Below are 14,362 nucleotides of genomic sequence, written 5' to 3' on the forward strand. Positions count from 1 at the left end.
AGGACCTGAGGGTTACAGTGGACAAGAAGCTGGATATGAGTCAACAGTGTGCCCCTATTGCCAAGAAGGTTAACTGCATACTAGGCTGCATTAGTAGGAGCATTGCCAGCAGATCGCGGGAAGTGATTATTCCCCTCTCTTTGGCTTTGGTGAGGCCACATTTGAAGTACTGTGTCCAGTTTTGGGCTGCCCACTACAGAAAGGATGTGGACAAATTGGAGAAAGTCCAGCGAGAGCAACAAAAACGATTAGGGGGCTGGAGCACGTGACTTATGAGAAGAGGCTGAGGGAACTAGGCTTGTTCAGTTTGCAGAAGAGAAGAATGGGGGGATTTGATAGCAGCCTTTAACCACCTGAAGGGGGATTCCAGGGAGGATGGAGCTAGGCTGGTCTCAGTGATAATAGATGACAGAACAAGGAGCAATGGTCTCAAGTTACAGTGGGGGAGATCTAGATTGGATATTAGGAAAATCTTTGTCACTAGGAGGGTGTGAAGCACTGGAATGGGTTACCCAGGGAGATGGTGGAATCTTCATCCTTAGAGGTTTTTAAAGTGTGGCTTGACTTAGTTGAGATTGGTCCTGCTTTGAGAAGGGGGTTGGACTAGATGATTTCCTGAGGTCCCTTTCAACCCAACTTCTATGACTCTGTGAAAAGAATCCCCTTCTCTGGGCTGCCAGGGAGCCAGACAAACCCATCTTCTAGCTGCTGAGAACTGCAGGGTAAAAGCAGGTGGAATTTGGGGCATGGACCACCTTTCCCCCAGGTAGGATTTTGGGATGGGCTCTTGTTACACACCTGCAAAATGGGTCAAATAAGGTAAAATATGTTCAGGCCTGTTATGGAGTCTGTTAGACCTCACTCCCTCCCCTCCCCCCACTAATCCCATCAGGGCTTAGCTCTCACATACCAAACTGTGGTTCTGTGGGATAGCTATCCCCATAATGTGACCGCCTGCCCCATGAACTGGGGCTCCTGAAGGGACTCGTGAGGAATTGGTGTAATTTCCTCTATAGCTGCCCTGTATGTGTCTGTAACTGGCTTTTTTTTCTTTGGAATCCAGAGGAGATTGCCAAGCACAAGGGACCACCTGTCTTTACCCAGGAGGAGAGGTACAAAATGGTGCGCGCTATCAAGTGGGTGGATGAGATTGCTGCAGGAGCTCCTTACGTCACCACACTGGAAACCTTGGACAAGTATAAGTGTGACTTCTGTGTACATGGCAGTGAGTGTTCTGGCTGCTCAGTCAGTGTCGGGTGCTCTGTATAGCTAAGGAGGGAAGGGCAAGTGGGCTTGGCTCTAGTTTTGCTGCTGTCATCCCCTCTGTCAAATCATTCCCTGCTTCTGTGAGAAAAGAAAAGTTCCTTCCTCATCCTCGATGCTGTAGCTTCTCCAAGGCGCAGTGATGTCAAAGGGGAATATGAAATAACTACGTTTATCGGGAAATGTAACAGAACAGCAGCAACTCCAGTGTCTCTGCCAGAGATTCAGGGCTTTTCCCTGGCACAGGGTCTTCGTTCCTTGCAGTACAGCCTCGTATTCCAGCGTATAACACAGGGTGAAGGTATGGAACTGCTTCGTACTAGGGCAGGGATAGATTTTGAGCCATGTAGCTAAGGAGGCCCTCCCAGCTCACAGGCTGCCTGGGACACAGGCAGGAGCACTATTGCTGCCTGGAGGTTGTAATCACTGCTCACAGGGCTATCATCAGAGATTTCAGAGTCCCTGGGTTGGAACCCATTCATTTCCCTGTGCTGTGGGACATGCACTTTCTGCACTAGGTGGCCTCTTTTTGCTGTAGGGATCAGAACGAGGCAGGCTGGGTATCCTGAGATGATTGAGAGGAACCTCCACTGGAATTTTACTTCGGTATATGGCATTGGGGGGCTGCTACTGGAACACTGCGTAGAGTTCCGGTGTCTGGTGTCCACATTTTTTGAAAGGATGTCGAAAAATTGGAGAGGGTGCAGAAAAAAGCCATAGAAAGTTTTTGAAGGCTGTAACAATGCTCCAGAGGGTAATTTGATGATTGGCACCTGGGCTAGTCTAGCCCAGTGGTTCTCAAACTTTTTGAATGGAGACCCTCCCATCCCCCTGGGACTTTAGTGTAACAATTGTGCCCCTTCTTCCTCCGAACTGCCCCCCACTTTCAGGAAAAAAAACTAGGGTCTACATATCCTAGGCAGAGTTTGACTGCTTAATTTGGGGGGGCAAGGGGTAGCAGCAGCTCCCTCACAGTTCTGGAGCCCAGTGTGACCTGCCAGAGAAAATGGCAGCAGAGAATCATACATGGTCATTGGGATTATCCTTGAGTGGCAGCAGCGGGGAGGAGCTGCTGCTGCTGCAGGAGAAGGGTGGTGGCTGCCGGGAGCAGTGCTCCGAATGGAGATGGAAGCAGCTGTGCAAAGTGTGGAGCTGGTCCGGCTCTGTCCCCTGCCCCGCCAACAGTGCTTCCCCCCCAAAAAACACCTGCTCAGGGCTACCCGTGTGTGGTGCTGGAGTCCCCATGCCACCCAGCCCCGCTCTCAGCCCGGCGCCCCTCACCCAGCAGGGGGAGACGGCTCCATGAACATAAGTTTGGGTGGGGCATTGCCTCCCATGACCCCCAAACTCTGCCCTTGGTGCCCCCCCGCGACCCATCTCGCACACCCTTATGGGGCCCGCTCCACGGTTTGACAACTGCTGGTCTAGCCTAAGTGTGGGCAGCCATCCTGCAAAGCCCTACCTGAATTACTCTGTGCTTGCTGATGCTGTGCGCAGCTGAGTGTCCCCTAGGGCTACTGGGCATCTGTCATGCTTCTTTGTGCTGCAGTGAGATGAGCTGCTTCATGATTCTTTCTCGGTGAACTGTGGAAGAACTTGTCTGTCCTGGGCACATGGGAGGGCTTAGGGAGCAACACTGGAGTTAACTTTGCAGTGAAGACTCAAAGTGAGAGACTTACAGAGCTCAGTCTGTTCAGTTCATCCAAAAGAAGATCATGAGGTGACTTGGTCTCAGTGTATAAATCACTTCGTGGGGAGAAGATACTGGGTACCAAAGGGCTTTTTTATTCCAAAGAGCCAGGCTCAACCAGAACCAATGGCTGGCAGCTGAACCCAGCCAAATTCAAGTTAGAAAGAAGGAACACATTTTTGACAGTGAGGGTGATTTAACCATTGGAACGAACGACCAAGGGATGTTTTGGGTTTGCTATCTGTTGATGACTTCAAATCAAGGCTGGATGACTTCCTGGAAGATATGCTTTAGTCAGACAGATTATGGGGCTCAGCACAGGGGATGAAATTCTGTGGACTATGTTATACAGAAGGTTAGACTAGATCAGCGGTTCTCAACCGGTGGTATGCGTACCACCAGTGGTACTTCGAAGAAGGCTGGGTGGTACGCGAGCTGTACAACACCGCCGAATCCGCCGCCGAAAGTCCCCGCCCCCCCCCCCTTTTTTTCCCAAGTGGTACTCGGGGGAAAAAAAGTTGAAAACCACTGGTCTAGATGATTTGATGATTTTTAGAATCTATGAATCTGCTTTCCTCCCAGGTCAGGGAAGAGTGGCGAACTCCCAACTGTTCCCTGGCGCTGAAGAGGTTGGTTGTGTTTACACCATGATTTAGATCAGAAGCATAAAGCTTGTACTTCTGTTCCTGTTCTGACTTGTGTGCTGGTTACACTCAACCATTGCGTTCCCTGCTCCCGCAGCACCTCATTTGATTTGCACAGGCGGTTGGAGGGAGTGATGCTATGATGCTTCTGTCTCTCTGTAGATGATATCACACTAACGGTAGATGGCAGGGACACCTATGAAGAGGTGAAGACAGCTGGGAGATACAGGTAACACATTGCCACTTCTGTTCTTATCCTGTTACGATCAGACCACCTGGGAATTCCTGTTTAAGCCAGAGGGTGTGGATCTCAGCTGAGATGCTGGTGTCTTCGAGTTGCATCTTCACCTTCTTATTAGCTATGATGGGTCTCAGCTGCTTTGGTTGGCCTTATTCATGTGGCCTCCAGAAGGCAATGCAGGCAACAACTGGCTGGCTCCTGATCTGTAGAAAGTGTGGGGGTGTTCCTGTCTCCAAGGGGGACTCACATGGCACTACAGTCATGGATTGCAGACAGCGGTGCTGCAGAGTGGCCCTACGCCACTCCTCACAGGAGCTGCACACACTGAGTGGGGAGCAAAGGGAGCAGGAGATGCAGAGACTCGGATCAGAAAATGTTCTTTTCCACATGACATGCCAAGTACGGAAAGGCCTTGTTTGGGTGTGGCAGGTTTCCTAACTGTTCCTTCAGATGGGGGGATCCTGCTGCTTTATCCTTTGCTTGGTTTCTTGCAGGGAATGCAAACGCACCCAGGGAGTGTCCACTACTGACCTGGTTGGTCGCATGCTGCTCATGACCAAGGCTCACCACAGCAACATAGTGAGTCAGACAGCTGTGGATGGTGACCCTGGGGCTGGGGCATTTCCCAGCTCCTTTGCTTTGCCAATTCCTTCTGATGGCTAGAGTCACCTTCATCCTCCATGGCAGAACTGAGCTCCTAGGGCTAGTGCACAGAATGTTGATGGGTCTTGGGAGCTGCATATGGGCAGGGCTAGCTGAATCCCCTGCTTATCTTTGCTCTGACTTGCGTGAATCAGGGTCGCCTGAGAGGACAGTGGCTGGCACTCTCCATTGGTCTGCAGGGGACTCAAGGCTTGGTCCTCCTGTGCCCCAAGAGGCAGCATGGAGGGGAAGACCTCTTGGAGAGAAGAAAGAGCATCACTAACCATCTCCAAAGAGACACCATCCTGTCATTGGCTGCAGAACAGGATGCACTTGAGGTTCCAGGGAGGGAGGAAGCTGCCCCTTTGTAGTTTGGGAAGGTCACTGGATGTGCAGCACTCCTTGTCTTGGCGTGTTGTACAAGGTGGTTATTGCGAGGTATTGCCACGTGTGGGGCACGATCTGGGTCAGAAGCTGAGTCATGCTCTCTCTGGCTTTTGTGCCAGGTCGCAATCATGGTTTGGATATTAAATACTGATAAATCAATTGATGCAAGATGGCATCTGGTGCCCAATCTGAGCCTAGACTCCCTCATGCTTTTGCTAGCAGGAGCTTGTTCTGGGCTGAGAGATCCACCTCAGAATCAGCATTCTAATTCTCCACTTCTTCTGTGCAGGATGAAGACCTGGATTACCGAAAGCACAAGGATAACTTCGGGAAGGTGAGTGTGGGTTCCAGGCAGTGGAGATCCAGCACTAGGTGGTGGCACTCGTGGCCTAGTTGAGAAGGATTCCAGATGTGCATTGCAGTCTGCAATATCAGGTGGTCTTCCTGCTCAGTGATAATCGAAGCAACCCCCTGCCGGCCTATAATATATCTGTAGTAGCCACTGGGGTGAGTCTGGAGGCCTGGGAAGCTGGGAGGGTTGAGCTGTGCTGTAAACACAGCAGAGGGTGCAGTACTCATTGAGCCCCTTTCTGTATCTCTTGCTCATACATTCCATTTTTCATCCCCTTGCCTTGATTCCCAGGACCTTTCTCTTGAGCTGTGTTCCAGCCAAGGACACGCTCTGGTCATTGATGTGCCTTCTGAGCTAAGTTCACTCAGAAGGGATTGGGTATGAGGCATGCTGGGCTGAAGTGCACAAGTTCGATTTCATCCCTTATTGGTGCACCCAGTTTATATTATAATCATAGCAACTGTGCGCTCAGCTCAGAAAAATTGGGACTCTCAGCTCCAACCATCAACCAGTAAAATGCTCGACGCTACGGCCACATTCAGCCTGTCATACTGACATTTCTCTGGCTATTTCTGATGAACACACGTCTGGTGCCTAGAGTGTGTGAGAACGTGAGGCATGTTACCAGACCCACACTCCTGGCTCTGCGGCTGAAATGTTGCCCAGACAACTTGCTCCCATGCTCTAGACTTTCCCTTGTCCATCTTCTGGATGGACTGGATCATTTTTGGTTTTGTTATTTTCAACTTTGTGCTCTTCCAGTGGTCTCTAAGGTAACATCACAGCTGGTCACTGGCTGTAGGATATGGGGAGCTCCAATGACACTAACGGGGTTCCAAACTCCCTGAAATCATCTTGAGACATGCAGGCTATGCACAGTCTGCTTCTGGGGCCTTCTACTGATTTCATTACATGGCATCCCTTCTGTGTGGAATGATGGCCCTGTTTCTATTAGCTGAGTTTTCGTCATCCTTTTACGCCTTTGGAACTGTTTGCATCAGGTTTTCACAGTAAATGCAAATGAGTTGGTGAAAATCTGCTGCTGTTTCACAATCCTGCCACACAGTGGGGCTAGAACTCTGTCCTTCTGAATTGTGCTCACACTGGACTAGGACATCTTGGCTGATTGGTTTTGGATGGTCTCATTTTAATAATGGATTTAAAATCCTGACCTGCCTGATGAAAAGGTGGGTGAGTGGGGGGCTTTGTGGTAGGTGGGGATAGGGCAAGCCCGGTTCCGTTTGTCTTTCCCTGCTAAATTAATATACCAGGCCTGGGCTGTCCTGGAGCCCTTCCATCTCCAGTTTTCATCGAGCATCTCCTTATGTGGCTCTTGGTGGAGCTCCGGGACTAGTTAATAGCAGAGCTGGGTCAGAAGGGATCCTTGTGTGAATAAGGGAAGGTGCTCATGCCTGAATACTGAGTGCCGGGAGGTAAGGGAATGCAAGTTGCTGCTAGGCAGGTTTTCTGCTTGGCTTCTGCCGGCATCCTCCTCCTACATCCCTTCCCTTGAGCGCTCTCTGGGCCTACTTATGTGGCACCCATATACCCTTTGAACCTACCCTGTGCTGCTGGGATTGAAACTTTGCTCTTTGCCTAGGGTCCGAAAGGTCACAGCCCCTGGACTGGAGTCTCTCAGTTCCTGCAGACATCCCAAAAGATCATCCAGTTTGCATCTGGGAAGGAGCCACAGCCAGGAGACACCATCATCTATGTGGCCGGAGCTTTTGACTTGTTCCGTATCCGAAGACTTTGTGCTACCTAGGCAGGGGAGGGTGGGGAAGGCTGTAGTCTCTGTCTTAAACTTGTCCACTGGAGCAGAGGTTTAGGACCATCCATTGCCTCTTCCTTCCCTCTCTGGAGAGGGTTTGGGGGAGGAGCAGGGCTCTTCCATGGGGGCATTTTGGCCTGTCCCAGGGAAATGGGCTTGAGAAAAGAGCTGCAGCTCCGTTTTAGTGATGGGTGTATGGCTAGCAGGGTTTGGGGAGTGAAGATGGTTGGACCTTCCAAGATCTGTTTTATTCCCTTCTTAAAAGCCTCCTGTCACAGTGACCAAGTGACAACTGGTCGGAGTGCTGAGCACAGCCTGCTGTAGGGTCAGCCAGTGCTGTGGGACAGCCTTTCTTTCCCTGTGTCCCCCGCTCTCCGGGGCTGGGCTAGTTGCCACAGAGCTGCTAAAGCTGTTAGAGATTTTTGGAAGAGGCTGAATAGAACAGCTGGGAAGATGTGTACGGAGGTGCCCAGAGTTCACGGGATGGGGGGAGCAGAGTCTGTTACTTGCTGCCTTGTGCTCTGGGCACAGGAATTCCCAAGGTTTGCCATCTCTCTCACCGCAGCTTCTTAGTATCGCTCTCCTTCTCCCCCCATCTGTGGTGCTGGCCCCACATCCTTAACAGAAGCCATAGACATTGGGCATGTGGATTTTCTGGAGAAGGTGCACCTGCTGGCAGAGAGACCCTACATCATTGCTGGGCTGCACTTCGATCAGGTCAGTATGGAGTGTTGCTTAAAGCCGGGCAGAGAGCTGTCCTGGCTGCCACGGCCAGGTCCCCTATCTGGGCTCAGAGCAGTCAGGATGCCTGTTTCATCCTTGTTGGGGGCCATGCTCTCTGAGCCAGGCAGGTCGTTCTCGGGGAGCCCTCAGGAGACAGTCACTTCCTGCGCAGTAGCAGAATGAGTTTCATTGGGGGAGGGGATGGGGCTCATCTTGCCCTAATGGTGACTGCAGTGCTTTGCCCATAGGAAGTGAATCGCTACAAAGGGAAGAACTATCCCATCATGAACATCCACGAGAGAACACTTAGCGTCCTGGCATGCAGGGTGAGTGTCTGTCGCATGGTTGCCATCTTTGCTGAAAGACCCGGGCTGTGTGGTGTTGAGATCCATTATCGACTGGCAAAGCTAGTGTCTGACTAGAGTTCTGTTTCTTGAACTACACGCTGCTCTCCTGTTTTGCAGCCAGAGTGCCTTTGGCTAGGGCGGGTAAATTGACCAGTCAGTTATTGGTCAGATATTGTCGATGTCAAAAATGGTCATATATTTTAAAGCACTGATTGATTAGAACAGTAACAAAAAAGTACGACTTTATGGCTTAGCTTTAGACATATGCATATGCCTAATTACAAAAATCAGGTTACCTAACTGAGTTATTTTAACTAAGAAAAATGTAAAACACAATGAAATGAAGCGGTAAAAAATGAAAGCATGGCACCATGATGCATTCAGAACTGTAGGCTGCTGCCCCCATCAGGGCATTCCTGCTGGAATATTTCACTGCATTTGAACATGATCAAATAGTAAATGGTAATTGACCAGTCAGTTGACTTTAATTGACCGGCTTACCAACCCTGCATTGGGCTATGTTCTCACAAGATGCCCAAGCTAAGCAGGGGCAAGCTGGTCAGTACCAAACCTCTTGAACGTCCAGGTGTGGTGGAAGTTGGTGTTGGCATTCAAGTAGTTGGCGCTCCTTCTGCCAAGTCACTATTGAAACAGTGCCTCAGCTTGGTGCTAGAAAGGTAAAACCAATGCTCTGGGCGCTTGTCATTAAAGACCCCAAGGCATTCTCATGAAGAGTTTTGATGTTAGGGCTAATCTGTGTTTAAAAGTTGAGTGCTTGCATAGCCACGTTATGTCAACAGGAGAGAGTTCTCCCTTTGACATCATAAAACCACCTAAACAAGGGGTGGTAGCTGGTCAGCGGGACATAGTGCTGGTCACACAAGCAAAATTATGTTGCTCGAAGGGGTGGGTTTTTTCCACACCCCTTAGCTTCAGAAGTTTTGCTAGAATAAGGGCTAGTGTAGACAAGCTCTTAGCCTCAGTGTCCTGGACAACTTGAGTAATGACATTCTGCTCTCTTCAATTACATCTTGGAAACAAGAGTTGCTGTGTGCTGTAGAGAGGCTGCTGCATTCTTCCGAAGAAATAGCTGCACTTTGCCCTGGGTGAAAGAATTTGTGTAGCACTCCAGGAATCTCTGATGAAAGGAGCTCCAGGGATACTTCCCCTGGGTCATCACCTGAGGGTGTGCTGTGCACATATAACCAGAATTAAGTTAGGAAACCATTTTGTTTGCTCTTAGCTTAGATCCTTTTACACTCAGGTCACATAGCACAAGCACTGTTGTAGTTCTCCAGCAGCGAGAAGCTGAAGTACCATCCTCTGCGAGGTAACGGTTCCTGGTGTCAGACAGACTGTGGCCAAACTCACTGCATAGTGGCTCTATCGCTAGCCTGTTGCTACCTGGAGAACCAGGCTCTTTAGAGGAGAGACGGATGCTGCGCTTTGGGGACTGGCTGTATAGCCCCCTTTGCAAATATTGCAGTTCCACTATTCACATCTCCAAACACACACAACTCAGCAGCTGGACTGGCTGTTGGGGGGACAGGCTGGACTTTGCTTTCCTGGCCCTGGAATCATGCTTGGCTTCTTCTTCAGTATGTGTCTGAGGTGGTGATTGGAGCCCCCTACGCAGTTACCGCTGATCTGCTGGATCACTTCAGGGTGAGTGCCAGCTCCTCGTTCATTCTCGGCTGTTTGTGTGCATGTGAGGTGCTACTCGCTGGAGCGTGTCTGTGTGATGCTGAGGGTGGAGCAGAATGGGCAGAGCTAAGGCCTCTGTTGGCTAAGGCACACTGTGGCATTGAGAAGCACTTGGGTGTGGTGGAGTTGGCACAGCACCGACTCATTTGTAAATCTCTCATTTCATGACTCTCTGGTGCTGTTGCCAACATTTACGGGGTGAACTGTTGGCTTCAGTGCTTCACCAGGCTGCCCCTGCAATGGGCAGAGTTCAGGGCAGGTCCCATCTGGTTCCAATGCTGCTGACACAGAGAAGCAGCGATTTCAGAAAGGAATTTAATATTAATAGTGACCTTGTGCTCATCTCTCCAGGTGGAACTTGTGTGTCATGGACTGACTGAGGTGGTACCAGACAAGGATGGCTCTGACCCATACCAGGTGAGCCTCCAACAGCTGCCACGGACCCCATTATGCTGGATGTGGCATGGCTCCGGTGATGCTCCCTAGCTGAGAGCGCATGTCAGGCTGTGCGTCACTCAAACAAGTTCCTGGCAGGCAGCTCTGACTTCCGTCCTCCCCAAGGTAGCTGCAGCAGCAGAACCTACACAATACCAAGGATGGTTCCTTCCCATTAGTCACTGCTTTGCTCTGACTTGTTTTGTTGCCTTCACAGTAGAGTGGAAAATCCTCTAATTTCAGCTCTGCTATGTCAGCCTGGGACAGCCAACCTGCCGGGAGCCCAGCTCACTTTCTGCCTTTGCACCCATGCAGCTTGTGGGCTTGCAGTGGAGGTTTTCTTTGCTTCCTAAGAGAAGATTGATTCTACTTCATGTGCCAGGCTGGGGGCCCTCAGGACCTGCCGCAGATTCTGCTCATTGTTCGCTCACTGGGCTTTAAATCCAAAGACCCTGATGTTCCTTCCCATCTTCGCCTGCTGTGTTTATTTGCAGGAGCCCAAGAGACGTGGCATTTTCCAACTGGTGGCCAGTGGCAGCAACCTCACTACAGACCTGATTGTGCAAAGAATCATTAAGAACAGGTTGGCTTCCCTGACCTCCATGTTAGCCCCAGACTGATCCCATAACCAGCATCAGGACAAACAGTAGTGAACAGACAGGAGGAAGAAGGTCTTGTAGTTAAGGCACAGAAATGGGAGTCAGGACCTGGCTTCTGTTCCCAGCTCTGTCACGGATGTGCTTTGTAACTTGAGGAAAGTCACTTAGGGTCTGATTTCTAGAGCTGTACGTGAAAATGAGTAGCTAGACTCTCTATTTACATGCATGCCCAATTGCGTAACTCTGCAGCTGACCTTACCTCGTCCCCAGGATGAATGTAGTTCCTACCTCCCATGAGGCTTTAACTCATTTAGTCTTAAAGCACTTCTGTGCCCTCTGCTTGGGTTTCTCACAGAAGCCTGTTTTCTTAATTGATTTACTATTAGTATTAAATGGGGAGGGGTCAGAATTCCTCTGCTGTGTCTTTGGGGTGGGGAACTCATTGTGCTGTCGCCTCTGGCCAGCTGTTGGCATTTTGCCCTTTCAAGCCTGAGCCTTTCATCTCCAAGGACCTTGGCTATACTCACTAGTAAATCCTAGTTTGGTCATTTCAGCAAAGTTAGCCACCTGTTTTAGGAGGGGCTAAGACTGGAATAGGGCAGAGCAAGACTGAGGCACTGGTAAAGCTGCGTGGGGATTCCAGGGTCATCTGTGTGAGCTGTATAATAGACCAGGTTATTTTACCCATTTCATTAGATGCTTCTCCTGGATCTCCCACTTTCCTTTGTACTGCATGTGAGCAGCTTCTTGCATCTGGGTGTATGGTGCACATGCTAGAATCTCTCAACTTTCACTAAAAAGACCAAGTGAGTGACATGACTTGGCCGGTGATAGAGGCTAGGTGTGGGGAAGGGCAAACATCTTAATGCAGTCTGAGTTGTGGTGCCTTTGCCTGGACTGCATAACGCTAAATACTTGCTAGGCTGAGTTAAGGGTGGGGCTGTTCTGGAGGCGATGGCTCTACAGAGGGCATTACAGTAAGGCTTCAGAAGTACCAGCTGATCAAGGGAGAGGCTGTGTACCCCCTTGTTCCAGGCTGGGCAAAGTCTTCTGGGAATATTGATGGATGGGAGACTGGGAGTTTCATGGAATTTCCTGGTTGTTGCAGGTTGGCGTTTGAAGCCAGGAACCAGAAGAAAGAAGCAAAAGAGCTGGCTGTGCTGGAGGCCATGAAGAAAATGGAGGCAGAGGAGCATGAGAAAGGCCTGCAGAGCTCGGACGATTGAGAACAAGTGTGTGGAGTGTGGAGTGTTCGCTCTGGAGAAGCAAATCATGCCTTTCTAGGTCAGATCCTGAGACAAGGAAACTGCTGCGGGCTTCAACAAGGCATCGTCTCCCACATTCTCCGTCTTCAGATCCTACTGCACACATTGTGCAGCAATGATGAGCTGGGATGCTGCTCCTTAGTTTTCTCTTTATCAGCCCCTGGCCTCCTCCTTTCCTAGGGAGAGATTTGTTTTCCCTCTTTAAAAACAAAGTTTTAATTCTAAAGAATGTTTTAACATGTTCTGGTTTTACCTTCTGCCATTTCTGGCTTCTGACAAGTGGGAAGTGCTGTGCCCTCCCCAGGATTCTGCTCCCTTTGGGGTGGGGGGTATCTTGCTTGGTTATGCTGCTTGGAGTCTGTATGCTTCAGACCATCCTTTCAGTTTTTTGCTGTCAACCAAAGTTTTACAAACTAAACAATCTGCCCCTCCCCTGGCCCTTGGCCCTGACTGCTGAGCACCCAGACTTCGTAATGAGAGCTTGTGAGTGCTTAGCACCTGTGAGAATCAGGGCACTACCCTATAGCGGTGTCCCTCACAGTTGGTACAGAGCATCAGCTGCTGTCTGTGGGAGACAAAGCTAGCTAGGGTGTGTGCTGATCTACCTGCTCTATGCAAGGGCAGGTGCTGGGAACAGGCCAGTCCCTTCTGCTCTGTTGGTGTTGGTTCAGACAGACTGGGTCTGTGGCGGTGACAGCCAGCTCTCCTACTAATAAGCAGTGGTTCAGTGACCTGAGGAAGAGCACTGTGGCGTATGGGATGAGGAGTTAGCAGGAGCACGGGGCTGGTCTCAGTGCTGACGGTTCCCCAGTGGCAGTAAGGGAAGCTATTTAGCTGCACTAAGCATGTGCATTTGGGCCGGGTTTTCCTGGGCACCTCTTCCTACAGCAGGAGGGGCTGGGCCTTCATGCTCTACACACGGCCCTTGGCTCTTTCTCCTGGCCTTTAGAACCAGCGCAGGCTGCTCTGCCGCCTGATGCGGGCATCAGCCCCCTTGCTGTTCAAATGCTGCACGTTCGCTCCAGTGGGAGCTGGGCAGAGTGTCGGGAGTGGTGCAGGGAATGGAGGGCCGGGTCGCACCTGGCGGGGTGATGTGGCAGGTGCACAGCCCAACCAGCCTGGCTGGTTTCTGTCTGTTGCTGTTGTACGTTGGTTGGGGGGATTAATCAACGTTGAGCTGTGGGGATGTCAGTGCGCGGGCTCCGTGTGCGGCAGCGCAGGGGCCCCCTGGCCTTGGGGGCCGCGCACATTTCCCTAGAAAGCAGCGCTTACCTCAGCTGGCCGGCTGGGGGATGGTGGAACAGTGCCAATGTCCTACAAGTGATGCCCCAGGCCTGAGTCCTGAGCAGATGGGGGCCTGGCCCCAGTGCTGGGCTGTTCAGTGCTTCCCCTTGCATCCTTCCATCTGGCAGCTGCTGCCATCTTCCCCACTCCCCAGCCAGTCTAGCCAGACTCTGCAGCAGCTGGTCCTTGGTGGCTGGAGCCAGGGCGGGGCCTGGCATGGTTTGAAAAATTGCTGGGGTCCAGGGCCATAGGGCTTTGTCTCTGCTCCCAGTGCACCGCAGAGCAACACGCAGCCCGGTGCCGCAGCCGCCTCGTTGAGCAGGCGCTGAGCACGGTGCAAATTGTGCTGCTGGGTGAGGATGTGGGGTGCCCAGGGCCATTCCTGCCCCCAGCTCCCTGCGCCCAGCTACATTCCAGTCTCACTCCCATCTCTCCCCCACTTACTGCAGTTTTTCTCCTCCCACCTCCCACCGCCTGGATAGATTCCTGGTTTCCCTACACCCGCGGGTCACTTCCCCCAGTGCCCAGGTATGTTCCTGGTCTCCTCCCACCCAAGGCTGCCCCCTGTACATCTCTGACTCCCCATTGACCTGGGCTCTCTTGGTCCCTTCTCCCGCTCTGCTTCAGTCACATTGGGATGCTTCGCTCACAGAGGATGCCAAGAGTACACTGGCGAAGCAGATGAAAATCATCCACAGCACATCCAGAGGTGCTAGCAGACTTTAAGGTGATTCTAAACCGTGGGTCCCCACCTCCTGCCTGTGTCCAGGTCTGACTTTCCCAGCATCTCCCCTGGTGCCCCCAGGTCCTCCCCCCCCCCCTTCCTCCTGCTTCATTGATTTCCTCCTGCCCCCTTTCCCATTTTGGAGAGGGAGTGGGATGAGGGATCCCTGCCAGGCTCTGGGTCCTGTCCTGTCCCCAGCAGGATGGAACAAGCTACCAGAGACACTGCGGTGAGTGAGTGGGAATGGTGCTGGCCTGGGCTCATCTGCCTGGACATGCTCAGACGTCAGCC

At 51.4% G+C, this 14,362-nt stretch overlaps 1 protein-coding gene across 1 annotated transcript in view; it reads left to right on the plus strand.

Moving 5' to 3' along the window:
- Positions 1–13,430, plus strand: part of PCYT2 (phosphate cytidylyltransferase 2, ethanolamine) — a 22,229-nt gene extending 8,799 nt beyond the window's left edge. The window contains exons 3-13 of the mRNA XM_067547137.1: positions 1,064–1,225; positions 3,760–3,826; positions 4,333–4,417; positions 5,157–5,201; positions 6,820–6,958; positions 7,625–7,707; positions 7,962–8,039; positions 9,660–9,725; positions 10,116–10,181; positions 10,694–10,782; positions 11,907–13,430. Coding sequence (XP_067403238.1) covers positions 1,064–1,225; positions 3,760–3,826; positions 4,333–4,417; positions 5,157–5,201; positions 6,820–6,958; positions 7,625–7,707; positions 7,962–8,039; positions 9,660–9,725; positions 10,116–10,181; positions 10,694–10,782; positions 11,907–12,024 — 998 coding nt within the window. The 3' untranslated portion in view covers positions 12,025–13,430. The remainder of the gene's footprint in view (positions 1–1,063; positions 1,226–3,759; positions 3,827–4,332; positions 4,418–5,156; positions 5,202–6,819; positions 6,959–7,624; positions 7,708–7,961; positions 8,040–9,659; positions 9,726–10,115; positions 10,182–10,693; positions 10,783–11,906) is intronic.
- Positions 13,431–14,362: the final 932 nt, after the last annotated feature.

Source organism: Emydura macquarii, unplaced genomic scaffold, assembly GCF_026122565.2.
Source record: "Emydura macquarii macquarii isolate MOO-44397 ecotype Brisbane River unplaced genomic scaffold, CSIRO-AGI_Emac_v2 contig_1230, whole genome shotgun sequence".
In the NCBI taxonomy this organism is placed as follows: domain Eukaryota; kingdom Metazoa; phylum Chordata; order Testudines; family Chelidae; genus Emydura; species Emydura macquarii.